General features: G+C 33.0%; 1 protein-coding gene across 1 annotated transcript in view; it reads left to right on the top strand.

The window, feature by feature from the left end:
- The window catches only part of LOC129802381 (protein furry), a 227,546-nt gene that overhangs the window by 179,098 nt on the left and 24,891 nt on the right, over positions 1 to 23,557 (top strand). Inside the window, exons 18-26 of the mRNA XM_055848144.1 lie at positions 598 to 732; positions 812 to 980; positions 1,116 to 1,218; positions 4,145 to 4,280; positions 9,617 to 10,567; positions 16,222 to 16,363; positions 16,439 to 16,576; positions 16,793 to 16,914; positions 19,946 to 20,359. Of these exons, the coding sequence (XP_055704119.1) occupies positions 598 to 732; positions 812 to 980; positions 1,116 to 1,218; positions 4,145 to 4,280; positions 9,617 to 10,567; positions 16,222 to 16,363; positions 16,439 to 16,576; positions 16,793 to 16,914; positions 19,946 to 20,359 (2,310 nt within the window). The remainder of the gene's footprint in view (positions 1 to 597; positions 733 to 811; positions 981 to 1,115; positions 1,219 to 4,144; positions 4,281 to 9,616; positions 10,568 to 16,221; positions 16,364 to 16,438; positions 16,577 to 16,792; positions 16,915 to 19,945; positions 20,360 to 23,557) is intronic.

Below are 23,557 nucleotides of genomic sequence, written 5' to 3'. Positions count from 1 at the left end.
TACACTCTTATATAAGATTGAAATTCTTTTACTTAATGAAATTGAAACTTTTACTAAAAGAATTTCGTCCTATATAAATATTACATTGTAGGGGAAAGTACTCCCCATTTGAACGTTCATGCCCTCGAATAATGTGATTTTTTTCTTATTTTTCCTAACAGACTTACACATTTCTATTAAATATTAGTTAGCTTATGATCAATGATTGATAATTATATGACAATCATGGGGAAATCCCTTAGGAAAAGTAAAAGAAATTCACATTATTCGGAGGCATGAACATGAGCACTTTCCCCTACTAAGCTGTTTGTATTGTAATCCGTTTCGGTTATTTATTTCAACTTAGGTCTTGGAATTTTGCCATTGTATAATTGCTATTGCTTCTGAGACAAAAAAAAATCAGAGGAAGAACATAAGTGTTCTTAAAGTTTGAAGTAAGAAATGTCCAAAGAAAGAAAACCGATGTAGTTTTATAAGTCGTAGATTTGTTCTAAATTTAGAAAATTCATTATACTTTCAAACTTATTCATTTGAAGATAGAAATGATAAAACTTTGCGGAAAAAGTGTCAATATTCATTTTCAATTTTCCCCTTCAGTTTGCAGATTCCCATTCACGAGATATTGAGGAGCTATGGGGTACATTGTGCCAATTTTGGCAAAACAATCTCAAAGTTATACTGCGATATTTAGTTATAATCTCAGGCATGGCGCCAACTGAACTTTTACCTTATGTAAGTTACAATACCCTGAATTTTTCCATGAGAAAGTTAAAATGCTCATGATACTTTTGTATTTTTGGTGAAATAATAGGCAAAGAGGGTGGCTCTCTATTTGGCCAGAACGTGCCCCAATCGCCTTCTCGATGAGCTTATGTCTGAGCTACAAATTGTGGAAACACTCAATTGCCTCATTGAACGAACAGAAACACCCCCATTTTATCGATTGACCAGCATGAGAAAAGCATCGAGTCATTCAGACGGTAATATTTAATTACTTTTTATAATTGACAAAATATTTCTATAATATTTTTCCCTATGCACATATGCTCTCTTCCAGAGGAGGGGGGGGCTAATGAATTTGCCGATTTGGAGTTTTAATTTCTTTCTGTCTCCAGGTCCTGCAACTGGCGCTAATGATGCTCGTTTGCAGGAGTTGGCTGTCGAGAAGGGGACAATTCATACTAAACGCCACAGTGGAGAAGATCCAATTAAAACAGGGTAAGTTGGGATTTTTGTGAAAAATTTAAGATGTTTATGGTGTGTTTAAAGGGGCAGAAAGAGGATAAAAGTTACAGTCTGTGGGATTGTTGCTTAAGTTCGTGATGAATAGGTGTCTTTAAGCTCAAGACTTTACGAAATTATGTGATATTAAATTACGCAATTTTTAGTACAAACTAATTTTCCGAGTAGTTAATTATTTTGTGTAAAAAAAAGTAATAAAAAATGCTGAAATGCTAATATTTTTAGCATTTTGGGACTAAAATGAAGAGACTAAAGTTTTGAGAAGATTAGAACGCTTCTTGGGGATTGCTAGGACCGCTAGAATTGAGTAATTCTTTCGTGCATAACCTCAAAATTAATTTGGATTGCTGTGGGTAATTACGTAAAGTCTCTAAAGTCATTAAAATACTGAATACTCTGAATAATACTCTGAATACTCAAATACGCTTATCTTTCTGATATCCGGAGAATTGCGACTGAAAATTACAGATAAAACTTGCGAAGATATATTTCTTTGAATTTCTCGATAGTGATTGACAGCTGTCATCCAGATATTTGACAGCCGAACATAGCTGAGTGTAACAAAATAAGAAAAAATATGGTTTTTTTTTCGGAAGTGACCATGCTACTTTATTGTTTCGCAAAAAAAATCGAAACGTTGCAGTAGTGTATTTGTAATAATTTACGTTAGTTTTTTCATAAGCTTACTAAAGGAAATTTTAGTTACGAAAATCCATAAAATCCATTTAGCGTGAACTTGTACAACTTCGTACAGAAAATGATGTCCAAGATTTAAAATTATTTACAGAATGTGATACAAACTGAATCAATTACGCCACTACGTCAAAAAATCTCTTACTTATTAGCTGCATAACCTCACAAAGTTTCTGTAAATCCTTAGATTTTTTTCTCGAGGAAAATTAAAATTTAGTGGCGGGTTTTCCAGAGTTGCTCTGGTTTGTTCAGCTGCGTACAAAAGTTTGACACTAGAGAAGTTTTTGTGATACTTGGAAAATCATTTTTTCATTTCATTCTGACAGTTGCTGTAATTTGTTAATTCTGATTTTGTTTATTCTGATCATATGTAGGGTAAGGGCTCATAATTTCTCCCAGTCTGCTTATAAGCATCGATGTTCCAAGTTTGAAGTGCGATATTTTCAATACTAATTATGTTTAATTACTTTTTTGTTACTCTCTTTTTAGAAGGGTTGTTTAGAAACTTAGCAAGCTATTTATCGTCTTATTTTTACTGAAATTAGTTTTAATACGTTTAAAAATGAAGTGATATGTAGAGGTGAATTTGGCTCCTATTTTGGACAACTTGGTTATTAATTTGGACAACTAGGCTGTAAATTTGGACAGCTAACTCGCCTCAACAGGATGCCCATTGTTTTTCATTTCATGAACCAATCTTATCAAGTCCTCTTCCTGTTCATGTAAGGGAACCGTAGAATGTCACAAGAAGCCCGGGAACTTTCCATATCATTCATTGAAGTGAGTTGACTTGGGTACTACAAGTACGTGCGGATTCGCTCATTCCCTGACCTTTCCGGGAGCCTTTCAAGGCATTTCTCGCTACATTTCTTTCGTAGAGATGATGCTCCTTTGTTTCTCCAGGCATTTGTCCAACCTAGTCATCACAAAAGCTAAAACTTCACGAAATTTCGGAGAGAAAAACACCTGTCCAAAATAAGGAGTATCACCTCACTGGTAAATGTCTTAGAAAATTTCCCATTTTTCACACGAAAAATCTAATTCACAAGGCAAATCTCACTTCAGGTCAAAGGTACAAATCACCACTAACGTGAATCAACACAATATTCAATGAATATTCAATAATATCACTCAAAAAAACCGAAGAAACGTTGTTAGTACTATACCACAGCTAAATAAGACTGAAGTAAATACGAAGTTCTGTCATATTTCTCGTAAGAAATTGCTCACACTGAATTTTTCATCAAATCAATTTTAACTCAAATCATATTCAAATTTTAACGTATTTAGTGTTAAAATATTCCAAAAAGAACAAATATTAAGATAAAATTCATTATTCATCAAATATTGGATTAAAAATCCATCATTTTAATCAATTTATTTTGAGTGTCCAATTTTATCCTCAAAGTGTCCAAAATAAGAAACTGGACAAAATTATGAGGCTTTCCCCTCTGTATTCTTTCATCGAAATTTTATGACACTGCAGAAGTTTTGTAATTTAGGGCAGAATCATATTGATAATAAAATGCTCGCCATAGCCTCACCATATTTCGTTAATTTTCGCATTTTCATTGCAATTCTTACGTAAATTCTCGATTACCGTATTACCTTATTTCATACTCGGTGGTACTAGATGAAATTAATATAAGAAAAATGAAGAAATAAAACGAAAATTCGGTAAACGGTGAGCAAAGAAAAACTGTAAGAGAAATTATTCGTACTGTTTTGTTTTGCTCACCGTTTATCGAATTTTCCTTTTATTTCTTCAATTTTCTTATATTATTTTCACCTAGTGCCACCGAGTATGAGATAAGGTAATACGGTAATCGAGAATTTGCGTAAGAATTGCAATTAAAATGCGTAAATTAATGAAATACGGCGAGCATTTTACTGTCAATATGATCCTGTCCTCACTTTAAAAATTTATAAATATCTACTAAATTACGCGTAATTATTTATGTAATTAATATAATTACAACGTATTTTATCATCATTTTCAAGCCTTGCAACATTTTTTCCGCACATTACAGTACTTAACACGACTATTTATAAAGTTTTCGCAAAAGATAAAGTCTATAGAGAGGGTTAAATGGGGTATGTTTGCATAAAAATTAATCATCATCAATTAATCAGTGAGACGGAAAATTCATTGTGTACGAAGACAAAGGAGATGATTAGCCTAATTTCCTATTCTTTAACATTTCTCTAGTACTTGCAAATCTGACAGTGGTCTAAGATCCTTCTCTACGGGCTATCGACCACCAAGAGGGAGTGACAAAATCCGTGCAGCCTCGGGTCCATCAATCTTACCCAGACCAGAAGATGTAATACCAAATGAACCAGAGGTATGTAAAATTTGTCTTAAACATACCAAAAATTTAATAGTCAGCTCCTAAGAAATGGAGCATTATCTTGCACACCATTTAATTTTCATTCTCTGTGCAAAGCGCAATTCATCACTTAACATTTAAATCACCACAAAAGAAAAGCCTAAGCTCTATGCCCAAAGAGATTTATTGCTGGGGAAGAGTAACAAAAGGCAAATTTTGGCTTTGGGAAGAAGAAGAAAAAAAGGGATTCTGGGAATAAATTGAAAGATTATTGATTCTTTTTTTTCACGGTGATTTTATCTGTAGGGAAATTTTTTTTTGTATATTTATCTGGCAGATAGACTTTCTTGTCTCTTTGCATAATTATTCGCTTTGAAATCATTTAGATTTAAGATGAATAAAATCAATAGATTTTTTATGCTCTTTTTTTTTGTTGTGGCGACAGAAGAATTGCCTTGAAGATTGATGCTTTGGCAAATAGGATTTTCGCATCTTTTCCGATTTGTGTATGGAGAAAACAAACAATAAAATTTTATGGTTGATTAAATACGTTGGAAAAGATGGAAAATCATTTCAAATGGAGTGCGAAAGTATAAAATTGATTTTATCTTTCCCTTTTTTCCTTGATATCTGCCAATCATGTATCAGTGAGGGTTCGTTTCTGAGTTTGCAAATATTGACGTTATGAAGAGGGAACTTCTTCAATTGATGCTATTTTCAAATTTTTAACATGTGGCATATAGAGTAATTTCACAATTTACAAAGTAAACCCCATTCATAAATTTATGTCAAACATGCCCGCTTAAAAAGAAAGAAAAGAGTTTAAAGTCCTGGTGAACAATCCGGCTTATACAAGTTTTCCAGGATGCCGTAGTCTACAAGTGCACGATCCACCTGAAGACAATAAGAAAAGATTGAGTTAATCTGGTGCATAGTGCCTGATTTACTGGATAGCTCATACAAATACCGCATTCAGTCTGTGCAGTACATCCTTATTCTCTCGGCACTTGGTTATATGCTTTTTCTAAATCTATGAAATACGCATAAAGCGGATTAACATAGTCCCAAATCTTTTCGGAAATTATCACCAACGGAATTTCCACGGATATTACACACAGAAAAATGGAAAATTCTTAAACAGAAACACCCAGGAATTTAATTTCAAATCCCATCCAATGAATGCCAATGCCATAATTCTAAATCCTTGATCATTTAGTTTTAGTTGCAATTTGCAAATTCGTAGACATTTTTCATTTTCCAGCTAATGCAGAACTTAAGTTCCCGATCTCTTAACTTGAAAGAGCTAGGGATTCTAGCCCATTTCTTTCGCTCAGAGCTTCTAAACTTAAACGCCTCGGGGATTCACGTCCAATTTAAGTTCCCAGGATCTTTATATATTCTTAAATTTAGAGTCAAAATGTTTCTGTGTGCTTTTTCTAAATCTATGAAACATGCATAAAGCGGATTAACATAGTCCCAAATCTCTTTGAAACTCATCACCAACGGAATTTCCATGGAATTAATATGGAATTTCCACGGAAGTTCCATGGAAGTTCTACAGAATTTCCACGGAAGTTCCATGGAAGTTCTACAGAATTTCCACGGAACTTCCATGGAAGTTCTACCGAATTTCCGCGGAAATGAGGGAAATTGCTTAGTATCACTGAAAAAAATATGGGCACCCATTCTGGTAATGTTATTATACCAGCTGAATATCCCCATACATTAGTGGAAAATATTCACCTATCAGACATGCAAAAGACTGAATGTTGCTCATGTTTTACTGAAGGAGACAAAATCTTGAAAATTTGCTCCAGTACAAAAATTATACCAGCGCCGTAAAAGTTTTTTCTTTGCCTTTGGTAAAATAAAATACCAATGAATGCTTAAATGTTTTCACTGGTAATATATTTTACTCTCTGTGAAATAAAAATCAACATATTCCAGCTCCAGTTATATAATTTACTGAATAGAGAAAAATTCTACATATAGTTGTCACTTTCTCTAGTCGTCTCTTTCGAACGCTCTGCACAAAATGAGACAGTTCGTTCTGCGCAGAAGCGTCAGTTCCAATTTTTGCAAGTGAAGTGAGCACGTGAAATATGTTTTTGTCAAATTTGTTGGAAAAATTAGGCTTTTCCAAGTTTTTCACCGCGTTCAACGGTAAGTAATTGATTTATCAACTTCTTTAGTGTCTAGTAGTGAGGTTTAGGATTTTATATTTGAATGAAAAACTCAGTTTGTTCAGAGACCTATAACCTAACCTAAAAAAATCTCATGAAAAGGAAAAGTGAGAGAAATTCTATTTTTTTTACATTTCTTACAATTGCAGATGAAGGATACACATCCAGGGAGTCTTTTCTTTGTATTACGTACGAAAATTTGAAGAATGTGATGCTGAAGAGTGATCAGATCAACGAGATGTCTTTTGGACAAAATTGGAAAATTTGATGAAGGTAAAACTTATAAGTTTTTTTCATGGTAACTTTTCATAATGTCATTCTTTCTTTGTAGGAGAATCCAAATCTTGAGCCTATCGGGGAAAGGCTCCACAAATCCTAATGTCGGTGGCTATGACGAATGTTCGACAAACACAAATGTTGGTGACGCCAAAGAATGCCGTAGAAATCTAAATGTTAGCAACCTCGGGAAACTCTCTCTACCTACACCGTGGAGCACAAAAGATGTTTTTTTCTTAAAACCAGTTATGTGAGGCTGCTGATGGCTAGCACTGAGAAGGTAAAATGTTCGAACATGTCTTCAAGATCAGAAACTACTTCATGGACTCAAGGACTACTTCACGGCGTGAGAATTTCAAGCTGAAGGATTCCCGGACGCTCTCAATGTTTTGCGGAGGTGATTGAAGAATTTCTTGATTTCATGCCCCATTTCTGAAGGAAGACTAAAGCGGCGAAAGAGAGACAAGATCCCTTTCCAAAGGACATCTGTATAAAAATTAAGTGGGGCTTTTAAATATATTTTTTTATTTAAAATCACATATTATGTTTTCTTATATAGGTAAAATAGGTGTACCTATTTTACTAGAAATGAACAATATTGTACTAGAAAGAATAGATCCAAAATACCAGAGCCGAATAAAGTTTGTCGTGATTGGTAAAACATTGTCTTTTTCAGTCATAAAATATTACCAAAAAAGTCAAAAGAAGTCCATAAATATATTCCGGTGCTGGTATAACTTTTTGCTTTGTCAGTATAATTTTTACAAAAAAGCTAATACGTTGTACAAGGACTAAAAGCGTTAATCATATAACCAGAGCCGACTAAATTTATGTCGGGACTGGTAATATTTTTTTTCAGTGATATTTAAGACAAAAGATTCCCCAGAAAAGTCTCGCAAGCCATTGCCTTGTGAGAATACCTCGACTTCGGGTCAGGGACAAGGTGACTGAATTAAATTCAGAATCTTGCCTTGTAACGACTAGGAATCTAACCCGAACATATTCATGAAACGACGGAGGATCGACAGGCGTGGGCTGTTAACCTTGATGTAATGGACCCTCGACCACAATAAGGATAAGCGGTTGAAAATAATGCAATTAATTTAGTAAAATAGTTAAATTTAAACGGGGATTCTAATGGAGTTATCACACTAGAAAATTTCACATTAAAGTTAAAGTGAAAAGTTGCTCATTAAAACTTCTAGAACCACTCGAAATCGCTGATTTAGTCAGGACACATTGCTAGAATTGCTCAATGTCACGATGGCACACGGGTTGTCAGATGAGTGTTTTTGTTTTTAAACCATTTCAGTCGTTTGAGTGAAAATGTGCGATTTTAGTGAAAAAGAGGAAGTTTTCCTCCTGTACACTGCTTTTTAGTCGTGCAAAAGGGCCCGCTAAGCGAGAAGAAGGAGGTTGTGGGCGAGAGATTGGCTCCTAACGCGACCTTCACATAGTGTCGTTGAAATTCTCTGGGGTGATTTTTTTGGACATACAGTAAATTCTCCCAAATTCGGGCATTTGGGACCGAAATGTCAACCGAATTGGAGAAAAATTCGGGCAGCAAATTGTTTGAAATGCAACGATTTTTTGTTCATCTGCATACTTATATTGAGTTTATATGCTCATTGCTATTATAAATTTCATGAAAACCTCTTAATAATGCAAAATCAAATCAAAGCTAAGACAAATAATGACAAATTTGAGCATATTTGCTTCATTTGATAATCATAATCGAACTTGAAAAATGACAGCAAACTTTTTTCGAATTTAACTGCCGCCCGAATTATAAAGTAGCCCGATCTTAAAAGAGCCGAATTAGCGAGAGTCTACTGTAATAATTTTCTTCGGATGACTTCGGAGGAATTTAAAGAGCTGCTTCAAATCGTAGGGCTTTATTTTCAAAAGAAGACTACGAAAATGAGGGAGCCAATATCACCCAAATCCCGACTGAAGTGTGAGTTCCGGCGATTGGTGACTCAATTTGTCGTAAATGGCCTGAAAACCATCAGAGCGGTTGCCTCTATTTTTGTATTCCCGGCAGTTGTAGTCCCAAATGATGGTTTCCTGATGCACTGCACAGCCTTAATTAATTCGGCCACCATCTCATTTGACCACGAAATCCTAGAAGTTTATGAAGGAATATAAAATGTAGATCCAACACATTTTTGTTTTTTTTTCTTACTTATCCTCTGCACCGATCTTTTTCAAGGTCTTTTGTCCTTTCTCCATCTCGTGCGCGATAAATAGTAGGTATTAGCACTACTTTTTATCACAATTTAATCACGAATAAATTGATGAGAAAATTGTGGCGCAGAAACTACCCGAATGACTGCAATAAAGTAGTTACCTGATGAAAATTTAATGAGCAAATTTTGCTCATAAATTTGCCCAATTCTCATTAATTTGCTCATTAATTATCAATCGTATTTATGCTGTTTTAATCCATTTGAACCAATTTTTGTGACTAGAGTCCAATTTTTTATCACTAAATGAATCGATTTCTAAAAGCTCTTGACGAAAATTGCATGTTAGGACACATATCAGCAACAATTAATGTGAATCACATTAAAATTTTAATGTGAAATTCTCTAGTGTGATACCACGGTATGTCTTACATTTCTCCTGTTTTAAATGTGCAACAATAAAATAATATTGTTGCTGTAATTTTATTTTATGATTTTATTTAAATGTTCAATGATTGGTTTTTAGAAGAAATTAAAGAGATATTTGGTATTTCTTAAAAATCACTTCTCAGAAATCTTTTAGTGGCAAGAGAACACAAAGAAAATCCTTGTGTCCAATAGAGTGTTTCACCAAAAATCAATTGAACTTGAATCAAATGGTGTTGTAAGGGGAAATGCTGTGCATGACAAGAATGTTATTTTGCAGCTGACACAGGAAGAGGGTTTTGAGTTGAGATCAAACGGAGCACCAGTGGCTCCCCATCCTCTGCCCATGCCAGAGTACGGAGGCTATTTTGCGCCTCTGACGGAATTTTTGCCGGACATGAGTTTGCCAATTAGTGGATTTCATCGGTGCAATGTGGCTGTGATGCTATTGACTGATATTGTTGTAGATGGCATTCCGGGCATTGATTGGACACTCCACATTCCCCTTATGATGCACATTCTTTTCCTGGGCCTGGATAATACACGTCCCATTGTCAGGGATCATTGCAAACATCTTCTGTTGAATTTGCTAGTGGTTCTGGCGGAGCACAGTGATCATTTGAGTGTTGCGAGAATTTTGCTGAATAGTGAGACTTTGCGTCTTGGATTGGGACTTACTGTTCCCACTCTTCCGGTGATTCAGCACAATTTCACAGAACCTGACCAGGAATTCGATAGTTACTTGTTTGGACCACTAGTGCCACCAGTTGCAGGTCAAGCGGCTCTGACAAGTGGAGGAGCTCCTCCGGAAAACTATGAAGTACCGCTGATTGTTACGGAGGAAAATGCACCACCTCAGCCTGGACCATCAATGCCCACGGCTCATGTTATCAAGAGTCTCATTCAATTCCTTTCGCATGGATCATCCCAGCCACTTTGGAATTATGAAGATATTACAGCAAAGCTCTGGACAATTAAATCAGCTGAACAACTCACATGTTTCATCCATCACATTCTCAAAGTTTTTTCCGACAGTTACCCCCTGGCCAGAATTTCTGAGCGATGGGCACAAACTGCTCTTCAGCTGGGACTCAGCTGTTCCTCACGCCACTACGCCGGACGGAGTTTGCAGGTTTTCCGGGCCCTGAATGTGCCCATCAATTCACGCATGCTGTCTGACATCCTTTCGCGCCTTGTGGAGACTGTAGCTGAACAGGGAGAGGATATGCAGGTAATTCACATTTCATGCACTTCCGCGTTTAATGCTTCATCCAATCAGAGTTCATTCGAAACTTTCATGCCTATTAACAGTATTTCATTTAGTTTTTGCCCCAAATACATTAATCACTTTCCTCTTTTGATAGCAAAGTCCCTATATACTTTGAAACTTTTAAACAACTTATGGGTCTAAGTCAAGGGAGAGATATACCTAATACGGTGGTAAAATTTTAACTTTTAATATTTTTATTATTTTTAAATTATAAATTATAAGTTTTCAGGGCTGAAATACACATTTAGTACAAATATTTAGTACAGACATGTACTAAATTTGATACTTCATTTGCAAATTTCTACTTTTCCTTTGAAATATCTTTTATCCAACGCGATATAAATCTGTTTTGAAGTTTTTTCATAGAAAACTTTATAGAGCGAAAACAAATATTTAGTACATATCTGTACTAAATAACATTGCAACAGGAATCGAAATTTTTTCTGTCTTCCGAAAATATTGTTTAAAATAGCGTTTTCATATTTGATTTAAATTTCGTGAAATAGATATAGGAATTTAGTACAGATGCATACATGTACTAAAACTAATTTCGGCAGGAATTCTAATTTTTCGTATTCAATATGTTACATACCATATGCAGTAAATTTATTGAGAGGTGGAGAGTAAACTTTAAAAGGTTGAGTTTAGTACATTGTTTGTTCTAAATTGTTAGGATAGGATCTTAAAAAATAATCTTTTACACTTTTTACAGTTTATTTTTGGTATAAAATTTCAAAGTTTTAAAATCAATATTGAGAACATTTAAATACTAGAGGAGGACTAAGAAATCAATTTTCATGTGATTTAGTTCTTTGTAGTTTGTCTTAAAAGTAAATACGGTAAATATTCAGTACAAATATGTACTAAATAAGATTGTATCCCTAATTTAAATTTTTAATGCTTTTCCTACAAAACAGCTTTGACAGGAGTTATTTTTACAACGTTTTTTCTTTAATTTGAAACTGCAAAGCTTGAAATGATTATTTAGTACATTCATGTACTAAAACTGAATCTAAAATAATTGTTTACTCAATACAAATTAAAATAATAATAATAATAATTTATTGATTGATGCCCAGGTTACATAATATAACAAACAGGACTATGCAATATATATTTTAACATATGATTAAGTTTGAAAATAATAAAAAAAAAAGCGAGCAGCACAAGAAATGCTTAGACTCAGGAAAGCTTATTTCATTATTTCAGTTAAAAGTTTTTTGAAAGCATTTAATTCTTTAACATCATTTAGTTTAGGATTAAATAGGTTTAAAGTAAAGTGTTTTTGTACAAAATAGCTAGGATGGAGATAAAAATTTAGTACATTTGTGTACTAAATGAAACTGTAAATTTCTTATTTTTAGTATTGAATTTGATAATTTTTGAAATGATTTCTTTATAGAAAACATTTCTACATTTTTTGTAAGTCTAAAAGATTCAAGTCCAGAGATAAATGTTTAGTACATACCTTAAAATAGTTTTTAGGAGAATACAGAAGTATATTTGGATTCTTTTATTTTTCGTAGAGTCTCTACATAACTTCCATGAAAAATTATGATTTTTTATGAAGAATAGGTTTAGAACATATATCACCTTGATATGTTTTTCACCATACCTTCCGATATTTCATATATGTGATTAGTCTTTGTGCTGTTATTCTGATATTCATAAATTTCTAAATATTTCAAATATGAAAATGAAAAAGAGGATATTTGTCTGATTCTGAAATATGTATTAATATATATTTTTATCATAATTGGTTAAATTGCTCTGCATTTGCGATTTATCGTCGCTAAACTTGTCTTTCTGTTTACCTAAATGTTCTCCCCTTAAGTACTAATATCTCTCTTAAGGCCTCATTATTGTTCTCTATTTTGGGGTAGATTGTGGTTTGGAACACGAACATGATAAAACTAAAGTCTGACTAATACCTACTTGTGAATAAATGTTTAGTTAATCAATAAATTATGTGGTGAATTTGGAGAGGCAATCACCTGTTTCAAATTCATGTGAAGAATTACATTGCTGCAGTCTATTGTTTGATTTCGTTTGGGAATTCAACTGAAAGATATTGTATAAACCATCATCAATCGGACAAATTTAAGACCATTTTTTCCAATACTTTACGAGTTGATTTTGTATTTTTGTTTGTTAGAAACTGCAGCCAAAACAATTATGGAAAGCACTCATGTGACAAATCGATACTATCCCAGACAATAGATTGTCCTTTTTTATGGATTCTGCGACTTTCCCCTCTGACTTTTTTACGTGATTCCCCGTCCAATAAATTGAAAATTGACGATGTGGAATGGGTTTGTGGTACTTGAAAAACAATATTAACTCCATGATTTGCTTTGGAATATGCAGACGAGTTGATGACCGAGTTATATGATGTGCATTTTGATATTAAAGGGATTTTGCATGTGGGTTCATCAATCAATATCTCATTTATCGTTTTTTTTTTCCTTCAGTTTGTAGAAGAAAGGAAATATCCTTTTAATGCACTTAAAGATAAAAATACCTTTAATTTTGTCATCAAAAGAGTTGGGGAATGTACCCATGCTTCGTACGATCCCAAGCTTTCTAATGACTAATTTTTTCTGCTAGTTTTTAAAATGTGGGTGCAATGAATCATATTTATTGAGAAACATAGGAAAAATTTAGTTCGATGGCAGGACACAGATGTCCCTTCCGGAAGCGTCAGTGGAGATGGATTCAATCCAGAGTAAAAATACTCAGTTTCCCAAAGCTTTCGGCGTACTGCACGCCTTCCTCAGTGGCTACAGAGAGGATTTTTTTATTACATAAAATACATTGTACAAAAATTTAGTCATTTCTAAGCTTAAGATCTTAAGAAGCATGGATACTATCCCCTAATTGATTTTTCTTAGTAAGGAGAACAAACGATTATTTAATTATCATTCCTTCTTGTTTTAGAATTTTTTAAATAAATATGTATAGAATTTATTATAATAAAAATATGTTAAGTCATCGGAAGACTGGATATCTTTACCGTGACATTAATTTTTCTTTCTTAAATTCATTTTAAGTTTACAGAACTTAATTAACTTTACAGATCTTAATTTTACTTAATTTTACTTAATTTACTTTACTTAATTAACTTTACAGAAATTTATATCAATCAAGGCTCTTCGTTCTTATAGAAAAAGTTACCGATAGCCATATTAAATATTTTAAGCCGAAAATGATTCAAGATAATAATTTTATAATTTTTATAATTTTTACGGCGGAATTAAATTATTTCATCGCTCTAATAAACTCATTATAACACTACACAGTAAAAAAATGTGTCGATTTTTTGTGCAAAATCGAAAATTTTAGTTGTTTAATTTAAAAATGTTTAAAAAATACACAACATTTTGGTAATTTATTGTCACGTGATTGAAAATTACTACTATTATAGTAGAAAAATTTTCAACAATGTTGTTTGTTGTTGAATTTTCTTTTAAGACTTATACTTCAGTCGAGATGCTTTTTATTGGGCAAAAGTCATATAGAACATCAAATATTCATATGCATAATAAGTATATCGTGAAGATTCGAGCATCAGATGTAATCATTTCGCAATAGGGGGGGGGGGGATATCCCAAGTACAGGAAAAAACATTAAAAATATCTAAAAAGGCAAAAATCACAATCTTCGAAATGAAACGAAAATTCAGCAAACAGATTCTAACCATTTTTGAGTTTAGATATTAAAATTCAACAATTTTTAAATTCAACAATTCCAAATTCAACATCTTGAAATTCAACAACTTTAAATTAAACAATTTTAAATTAAACATTTTTTCCAAATTTAACACTATAAAAAAATTGGTCGGTGAGAAGTCAAATTTGATCAGTAAAAAATCAAATTTGGTCAGTAATAAATAAAATTTGGTCAGTATAAAATAAAAATTTGGTCAGTAATTTTTTTAATCAGTAAAATGTGAAATTTAATCAGTGGAAAGATAAATATGATCAGTGAATAATAATTTACCCAATAAAAAACAAAAAGGAAATCAATAAAAGTTAAAACTTTGCATATCCGGATAAAAAGTATTGGACATTTCGTATTGCGGAAACTTTGTATTTTAGTACATTTCGTATTTTACCATTTCGTATTTCATATTTCGTCTTTCCTAAATTTTGTACAAAAATTAAACAGGTGCTACTGATAACTTTCCAAAACACAGAAAATTTCCCTTTGCCTCAACAGGTGGTACTGATGTCTTCCCAAAACACAGAAAATTTCCCTTTGCCTCAACAGGCGATACAGATATAACTACTCGAAGCACAGAAAATTTGATTTTTTACTGACCATTTTTTATATTTTAGCGATCAAATTTCATTTTTTACTGATCAATTTTGACTTTTCACTGACTAAATTTGATTTTTAACTGACCAAATTTGACTTTTTACCGGCCAAATTTGACTTCTCCGACCGAATTTGATTTTTAACTGACCAAATTTTATTTTTTACTTACCAAATTTAACATTATACCGATCAAGTTTGACTTTTCTCCGACCGAATTTGATTTATTACTGACCAAATTTTATTTTATACTGACCAAATTTTATTTTTTTACTGACCAAATTAGATTTTTTACTGACCAAAATATAGGCTGATAAATTTTGATTTTTTACTGACCAGATTCTTTATTTTTTACCGACCATATTTTATTTTTTACTGACCGTGTTTTATTTTTTACTGACCGTATTTGATTTTTTACTGACCAAATTTGACTTTTTACTGACCAAATTTAATTTTTTACCGATTTTTAAAAGTTTTTTACTGGCCATATTTAATACTTTACTGACCATATTTTATTTTTAACTGACCACATTTGATTTTTTACTGACCAAATTTTATTTTTTATTGACCAAATTTTATTTTTTACTGGCCAAAAAAGTCGCAGCCAATTAAAATTTGCAATATATTAAAAATTAATCTTAAAAATTGGCCCAAGCGATTTTGTTCATTTTTGGATAGGTTTTGGAGGTAGTCCAACATTTCATCCTTCGACACCTCTTACCAGAATAATTATTGCCATCTTGAATTATTTGAGGTTAAAATTAAACTACCCTGCCTGGAGGGCCTAATTTTCACCAGATTTGGTCAATTAACTAATTAAAATGTTAATGATCTTTTAAAGTACTCTCTTCTTGAACAATTTTCAACTTCAAGATAGTTTCATGATTTATAGACAAATTTAAAGAGACATCAATCTTATGTTCACCCAAAAAAATTGCGAAAAAATATAAGGCAGAGACTCTGGGAATTTGAGTAGCTCGCAAAGTGTTTGACGCTTTGCCATCCTTTTTTTTAAGTGATCAATAGTGATGGAATTTGTTTTAATTTTGAAAGAGTTTTATGAGCGTTCTGCGTTGTACGTTGTGTTTCAATAAATAGTTTTCTGTGTAAATATTGTATAGGATATCATTTAAATTTAAAACTATATCTCGAAAATGAACCCCTTAAAGTTCTGAGCTCTGCTGTGGTTTCTCCTATTATATTCACATCTTTTAGTGTAAAATATATGCTTTAGAACGTGCACTGAATTTGCACGAAAACCAATAAAATTAATTCAACCGAAACTTGTTTCTCCGTAATAGGGATATGTAACTGAATTATTGTTGACACTCGAAGCTGCTGTTGACAGCTTGGATTCAGACTTTAGGCCGCTTGATGTGATGAAGGATATCTTCAAGAGTACACCCAATTTAAACAATAAGGATGGGGTTAATATTGCAGCAGGTGCGAAGCATTTAATCAAGTTAATAGTCTGTAAAAAGAGTTGTTCCATGATACGGAGTTGTTAATGTTTTGCAGGAAAGAAATCCCCTTTGGGTGTACCTGGATCACCATTGACCACAAATTTCTCATCCAACCAGGGCCATACTCGAAGTACGAGTTATTCTGTGTCTTATTGCACACGGAAAACCTCTTCGTCGCCCAATGATAAGCAGGGTGAGTATCTCTTGGAAGCTTTTTAATTAAATGCGACATAAATTATCACTATCACCACCCACTGATACTTTTTGTGTCAGTGGAGTATGGTGTTTGTGCAAGAGTTGCATGAAGCTCTGAAATTTTTGCATTAAGCCCTGAGAATACTTGAAAGTGAAACTCTGCTGTAAAGTAAAACTTGTGCTTTTCCCTCCTTGTAATATATCCTCGGTGCAGTGGAACTGAGAAATAGAGCAGCTGGTCTCGAGATGGAGCGAAGTGGTGGAAAGTTCGGTTCATCCCTATCGAGATCAAGAAGTGCTCAAAGTTTGAAACATCTTGGAGATACAGGAACGCAAGTGAGTAAACTTTTTCTCATATAATATTACAGTTGTGAACGAAAATTCTTGTGTTACTTGACATAAAGTTGTGGGAAAATTAATTGGTATAATGGAATTATTTGAAGAGTTGAAGAAATTCCAAAATTTGATTAAAAGACCTAAAGATTTTGCGTATTAATTTAATTATTTTGGAAAGTCAAAAATCCTAAAGGTGTTTATATAAATTGAGAAAGCACAGCAAATAGAAAAATTATGCGACAATATATTGTTAATGTGGTTTTTTAGGAAGAGTTTACTTTTTTGTGATAAAAAAGTTTTCAAAGATATTAAATATGACGAAATCTGAAATTTATACGTTAAAAACAAAACTTCACATTTTTAATTACTTTTGTAAAATTAAATTATTAAATTTTTCTCATAAAATCTAGTTTTTAAATTGAAAAAATTGTGTATCGCATTTATTAAGAAAGAAAAGTTATTAAAAATTGATGATTGTGAAGAATAACGATGATGGCCAAAGTCCTGAAAACCAAAATCCGAAAAAGACAAAATCGCGAAAGTCAAAATCCCGAAAGCCAAAATCCCGAAAGCCAAGATCCCGGAAACCAAAATCCCGAAAACCAAAATCCCGAAAGCCAAGATCCTGGAGGCCAATTTCCCAAAAACCAAGATCCTGGAAGGCAAAATCCCGAAAGCCAATTTCCCAAAAACCAAAATCCCGAAAGTCAAGACTACGGAAGCCAAAATCCCAAAAACCAAAATCCCGAAAGTCAAGACTACGGAAACCAAAATCCTGAAAGCCAAAATCCCGAAAGCCAAGATCCCGGAAGCCAAAATCCTGAAAACCAAAATCCCTAAATTCAAGACTACGGAAGCCAAAATCCCGAAAGCCAAGATCTCGGAAATCAAAATCCCGAAAAGCAAAATCCCGTAAGTCAAAATTCCGATGAGCCAAAATCCCGTAGAGACAAAATCCAAAAAAGTCGAAACCCCAAAAGCCAAGATCCCGATAAGCCAAATTCCCAAATGGCTCGAAATCCCGAAAATCTAAAAATTCGAAAGCTAAAATCCCGCAAAACCAAAACCGTGAACGGAATAAATCTTGAAATGGATGAAATTTTACAAAAAATGTTTTACACAGTGGTTAATATGTATAATAATTTTCAAAACACAGAAAATTTTCCTTTGTCTCTAATAAGCTTGGGTGCAATCGTGGTTGTTAACACTTAAGAATTCGGGATTTTGCCTTTAGAATTTTTGAAATTTCGTAATTTAGACCCATTCGACAATACAGCATTCTTGGTATTTTGGCTTTCAGAATTTTAGAGTTTCAAGATTTCGACCCATTTGGGAAATTGGCTTTTTGAGATTTTTCTTTCGGGATTTTGGTTTTTCCGGATTTGGCTTTCAGGATTTTGGATTTTCGAATTTAATCAAATTTTGGATGTAACAGATTTTGTATCAGTCTTCCTTACATATAAATTTTATTAATGTCCAGGATTCACTGACTATATGAAACCCATGTAGAGTATTAATAAAGCGTTCAAAATTTAGTATTAATAGGATTGGGAACCAGAGGCGTAAATGTCACGAAACGAATATTCTTTAGATTTTTTTTTGGTTTTTTTTGTATTTTTCATGAGAAGAAAACTTTAAATATTTTTAATCAGCATATTCTTATAGGAAAATTATTGCTCAAAAATTTTTCAAAAACCATTTTTATGGGAAATTTTCAAAAATGTTTATTCAAACACAAACAAATCAGGAACAAATTGTGGTGTTTTGTTTGATATATTACTAGATCTCGTAAGTGAAATAAGCACCTGATTAAGATAATTTTATAGGAAATTTATTCGTCTAAAATTTTATTTAAAATAATTTTTCTTTGAGTCAAAATCCAGAAAGCGAAAATCTCAAATGCCAAAATTCCGAAAGCCTAGAATCCCGGAAGCCAAAATCCCGAATTAACCGAAATCCTGAACAGCTAAAATCTTTAAAGGATTAAAATCCCGAAAGCCAAAATCCTGAAAAGCAAAATTTCCGAAAATACAAAATCCCGAAAAGTTTAAACCTCAAAATCCCGAATGGACCGTAATTCTGAACAGCTAAAATCTTGAAAGGATTAAAATCTCGAAAGCCAAAATCCTGAAAAGCAAAAATTCCGAAAATTCAAAATCCCGAAAAGTCCAAATCTCAAAACCCAAAATTCCGGAATCTCGAAATCTCGAAAAGCCAAAATCCCGAAAGTGACAATCCTGAAAAGCCAAACCCAGAAAGCCAAAATCCTGAAAGCTAAAGCAATTTTGGCTTTCGGAATTTCGACCTTTTTGGGATTTTGGCGTTTGCGATTTTAGCTTTCTTCAGGATTTTGGCCGCACCGATTCAATGCAGGGGGTGATGAAACGTAATGATACTATCAAATGGATGTAATGGATTTAAATTATTCTAGAAACAGTAATTTTTTGGAAAATAGCTTCGTCTAAATTTTTATCTCCTGAAAATGACTAATATTTTAAACAAGCTAAAACAGGGCTCAAAACTTTAGTACTTTTACATTATTCATTTTTTCCTTAAAAAACTTGAAACTTCAAATGTTTAAGGACATTCTTGGAGGTCGTCTTGACAATAATTTGATGCCTTTGCTATTGAGCTTTGAAATTTTCATCTTGCAACCCTTTGCCTCATGTTTCCGTAAAGTTATTGATTTTAATGCTTAATGTTTATCTACTAAATGCAAAAGGACCGTTTTATAATAATTTATTTTCAATTAAAAAAGATACTAAAGATAGCGAATTTACTTTGAATTTATATAATCCTTTTAGAATGTTGTTTTTTATTATTGAAAAATCGGTTAGAATTTTCACTTTGCACACAATTTTCGGTCACAACTGTATCTAAATATATTGACTAAGTTGAAGATGAGCCGTATGTGAAGGAGCTGGAAAGGAAAAAAAGAAGCAATATGAAACTCTATTTCAAGATACTTTCTAATGATTGATGGGACTTTGCAAACATTTTGTTTTTTCTTTGATCTACTCCGCTCTGACAGGATGATAAAATGACAATCTTGGCCCAACTGTTCTGGTTGGCTGTTTCACTCCTGGAGAGTGACTATGAACATGAATTCCTCCTGGCACTGCGTCTACTTAGTCGCGTGCTACATCGTTTGCCACTCGATCGACCAGATGCACGTGACAAAGTCGAAAAGCTCCAGACTCAGCTCAAATGGACGGGTTATCCGGGTGTTCATGCCCTGCTCCTCAAAGGATGCACACATTCATCCACATACGAACAAACAATCTCTGTTCTTTCCCAATTTGCACCTCTCCTCAGTCTCCCAGTTTGTGATCCCACCCAAAGCTGTGCTTTTCCACTCAATGTCATAGCTCTCCTGCCGTACATGCTACTTCACTATGAGGATGCCAATGAAGTGTGTGTTCGAAGTGCAGAAAACATCGCTCAGGTATGTAAAGTTCTACTTTTTTTTTTCTTCCCCATACAAAGAAAAACGATTGAAAAAAGAAATATGAAACACTCAAGTGTAAAAGTTTTATCCCACTTTATTCTTTTGGTAACCAATTAAAGTTGGAGTTTTCCTGTTTACCGTCAGTAATGCAATATTGCTTATACGAATCCCTATCAATTCACGTAATAAAACTCACGAGTTTAATTAAAGAATTTGATATAGAGTTGGAATCCATGTAACTTTTATGAAGAATTGTGGAAGTTCTGGTTCGTGTGAAAAGCATTAGATGAGTTGAATGATAAGTTCTAGATCTCATGTGAAAGCTTTTTGCTTGAGAAACAGCCAAAGTTGTTTTATTAGGCTTTTGCGTAGGTGCGCTGAAAATGTGCTAAGTAATTGCATTTTATTTATTTATATTACGCCTTATTTTGTATACAGAAATAAAATGCGAGAGCTTTGTAACGGGAAAGGAAATCTTGAGAAGTCTTGCCAAAAGTTGGCGATTACTGTACTTCCAATTAAATAATCATAAAAAATGCATTGGAAGCGATAAATTTCATTCTTCATACATATTTTTTAATGGTAATTATTTATAAGTTTTCAGAACATTGAAAATTTATTTAGTCCCCGCTAGTGGCGCTGGTGATGTTTTGAACAAATACTGACATGAATTAATAATATAATGTGGATGAATTTTTAAAATTTTATTTATATAGAAATATTTAGTATAATTTTTTAGTTACGTGTAATTATTTTAGTTAGCAGCGGTAATTATATGAAGTGCTTATCTTCAAAAGAGGTTTTCAGTTAATAATAAATCTACTACATGGACTATAATGACAAATTTAAACCGACATTAATTTTAAATGCACTCACAAAATTTACGAAAAAAAATTAAGGCAGAGCTGATTTTCGGGAGTTCGAGCAGCTCGCAAGGCGTCGGACGCTCTGCCAACCCTTTTCACGTATATTATCACTCAAACATGTAACTTAGAATGTTATACCTCAAAAGTATTTTATGATTATTTACAGTTTACCGGTTCTCAACTGATTTGAGCCGATTTATAAATCACTCAAAAGATCTCACAAAATAGTTTGAAGAGTAATGAATAATAATAGAAATATTATATAATTGAATCTCGTATAAAAATTTTGTCATCGGTTCTGAACTGGTTCAGAATCTATTAAAATCGGTTCAATTTTATCAGAAATTTCAATACTTTTCCAGTAAGCGCAAGAATGATACCATTTGGATGAGAAATGCACTCTCTAGAGCTTTTTTAACCTTTGACCTTGAAAAATTGTTATTAGTTATTAAGAATGATTCAATGACATACACGTACAGACGGACAAGCAACGTGACGTCAAAAACCCGAAACTTCTGATTTCCAAATACGACCCCCCTGGACTTCGAGCAGTAAAAATGATTAGGAGAAAGTGCGTTGCCTTCGGACGACTCAAGCTTCGAGCAAATCATTTCCTATTGAAGCATTTGCAGACACTTCAGAAAAACCATTATTGTTTACGAAATAAGTAATTATATTTAATTTGAAAACTTCACGTACCGTTAACAATACAGTAATTAAGTAAAATTACCCAGAAATACGATATAAATTTTAAACAAAACGAATAAACAACAGTCAACCCATTGTGTTTTTCATTGGAAAACATGGTCAATCGATGAAAAATTCGATGGTGAAAAAGTACACTATTAATTTTTCTGAGAAATTAACAAATTAAAATTTGTGAATATGAATGGATTTTTGCTTTATTTGGAGCAAAATTAACTAAATAATGAAACTGTGATATAGAAAATTATATTAATAATAATTTAGTACTGTATTTATCATGGAAAAAATGACGTTTCCATTTGGAGTAGTGAAAAGTTTCCATTTGGAGCAGGTTTTGAATTAGCTTAATTTACCCTAGTCCAATGCTTTAATTTTCCTGAAAAGAGCTATGGGTCAAATCCATTAAAAACATAGAAAAGATTTGTGTTGTCCGAAGCTTGAATCGTCCAAAGCTGGCGCGCTTTATTGATGCAATTATTTTTCAATATGGAAAAGCAGCTACTCGAAAATTAGTTTCTAACGAAAGATAGCGTTGTCTATTGGAACTTTACGAGTAATTTTTGTAATCGTTTGGAAGATTCTCAACTAAGCAATTTTCACAAATCCCATTTTGTTCTTTCGGTCATCACCTAAATATGAAGACCATACAGCGGTCTCCAGACTATAGAAGTTTAGTCCAGTGTTCGAAAGCAACAAATTGTCAATCAAAGAATAGTCGTAATTTCTCAAAAAAAAAAAAAATAAATAAATAAATAAAAAACAACTCACTTTAGGGTAAGTGTGCCAAATTTCGGCATAGTTGCAAATAAGCACTGAAGTACTAAGTTTGAAATGCCATATTTTCAATTCATATTGATATTTTTGCTACTTCCTTTTCGGGAGGGTTGCGTGGAACCTTAAAAACTAGTTTATCATCTTTGTTTTCTATAAATCACTTCCTAAAATATTGAAAAATTTATAAAAATGTGGACATTGCTTTGGGTAGTATTCCGGCCACTTTGAGTGAAATACCGGCCACCTATTTTCTGACCGCCTTTTGTGACGCAACGGATAGAAATTTCAAAACGTCAAACGGAACGAGTTTAATACGTTTATATGACCCACAAGCCCTGAGATCTTCCGTGTAATTTGTTCTGAAGATCTGAAGAGTAGCATCTCAAATTTACGCGCAGATTTCCGTAGCAATTTGCCCTTCCTGAACTCTTGAAAGGCCTTTTCCACATCATCTTTGTCATAGAATGGCTTTTTTTCTCTGGACATTGTAGAACTCAGAAATTGAAGAAAAAAACATAAAATGAATATGAAATTTAGGAAAGCAAAAGATGTTGCCGGAATAGGCAACACTACATCACCCAGGGGCATGACATTTTCTATGTCTATATATGTTTCTAGCATATGTTTCTAGCGTGCCGGAAAAACTTTTCAGTTTATTATCTGTTTTCTGTCATTGTAGAATGAATTAGCAAATAATACTAATACAATATAAAAGCCAATTTAATAACGAAAAGGCAACCGAAAACCAATTCAATTTTAATTAAATTCAGGGGCCTCTCGACATTTCATTTTTCCATACGTTTTTGCATAGAGGCACTGAAGACTATTGGCAAATTTTTTCCAAAAGAGA

The sequence above is a fragment of the Phlebotomus papatasi genome, chromosome 2, assembly GCF_024763615.1.
Source record: "Phlebotomus papatasi isolate M1 chromosome 2, Ppap_2.1, whole genome shotgun sequence".
Taxonomy (NCBI): domain Eukaryota; kingdom Metazoa; phylum Arthropoda; class Insecta; order Diptera; family Psychodidae; genus Phlebotomus; species Phlebotomus papatasi.
The sequence above is the reverse complement of the archived record's forward strand: the minus strand, read 5'-3'. Positions and strand labels throughout refer to the sequence as shown.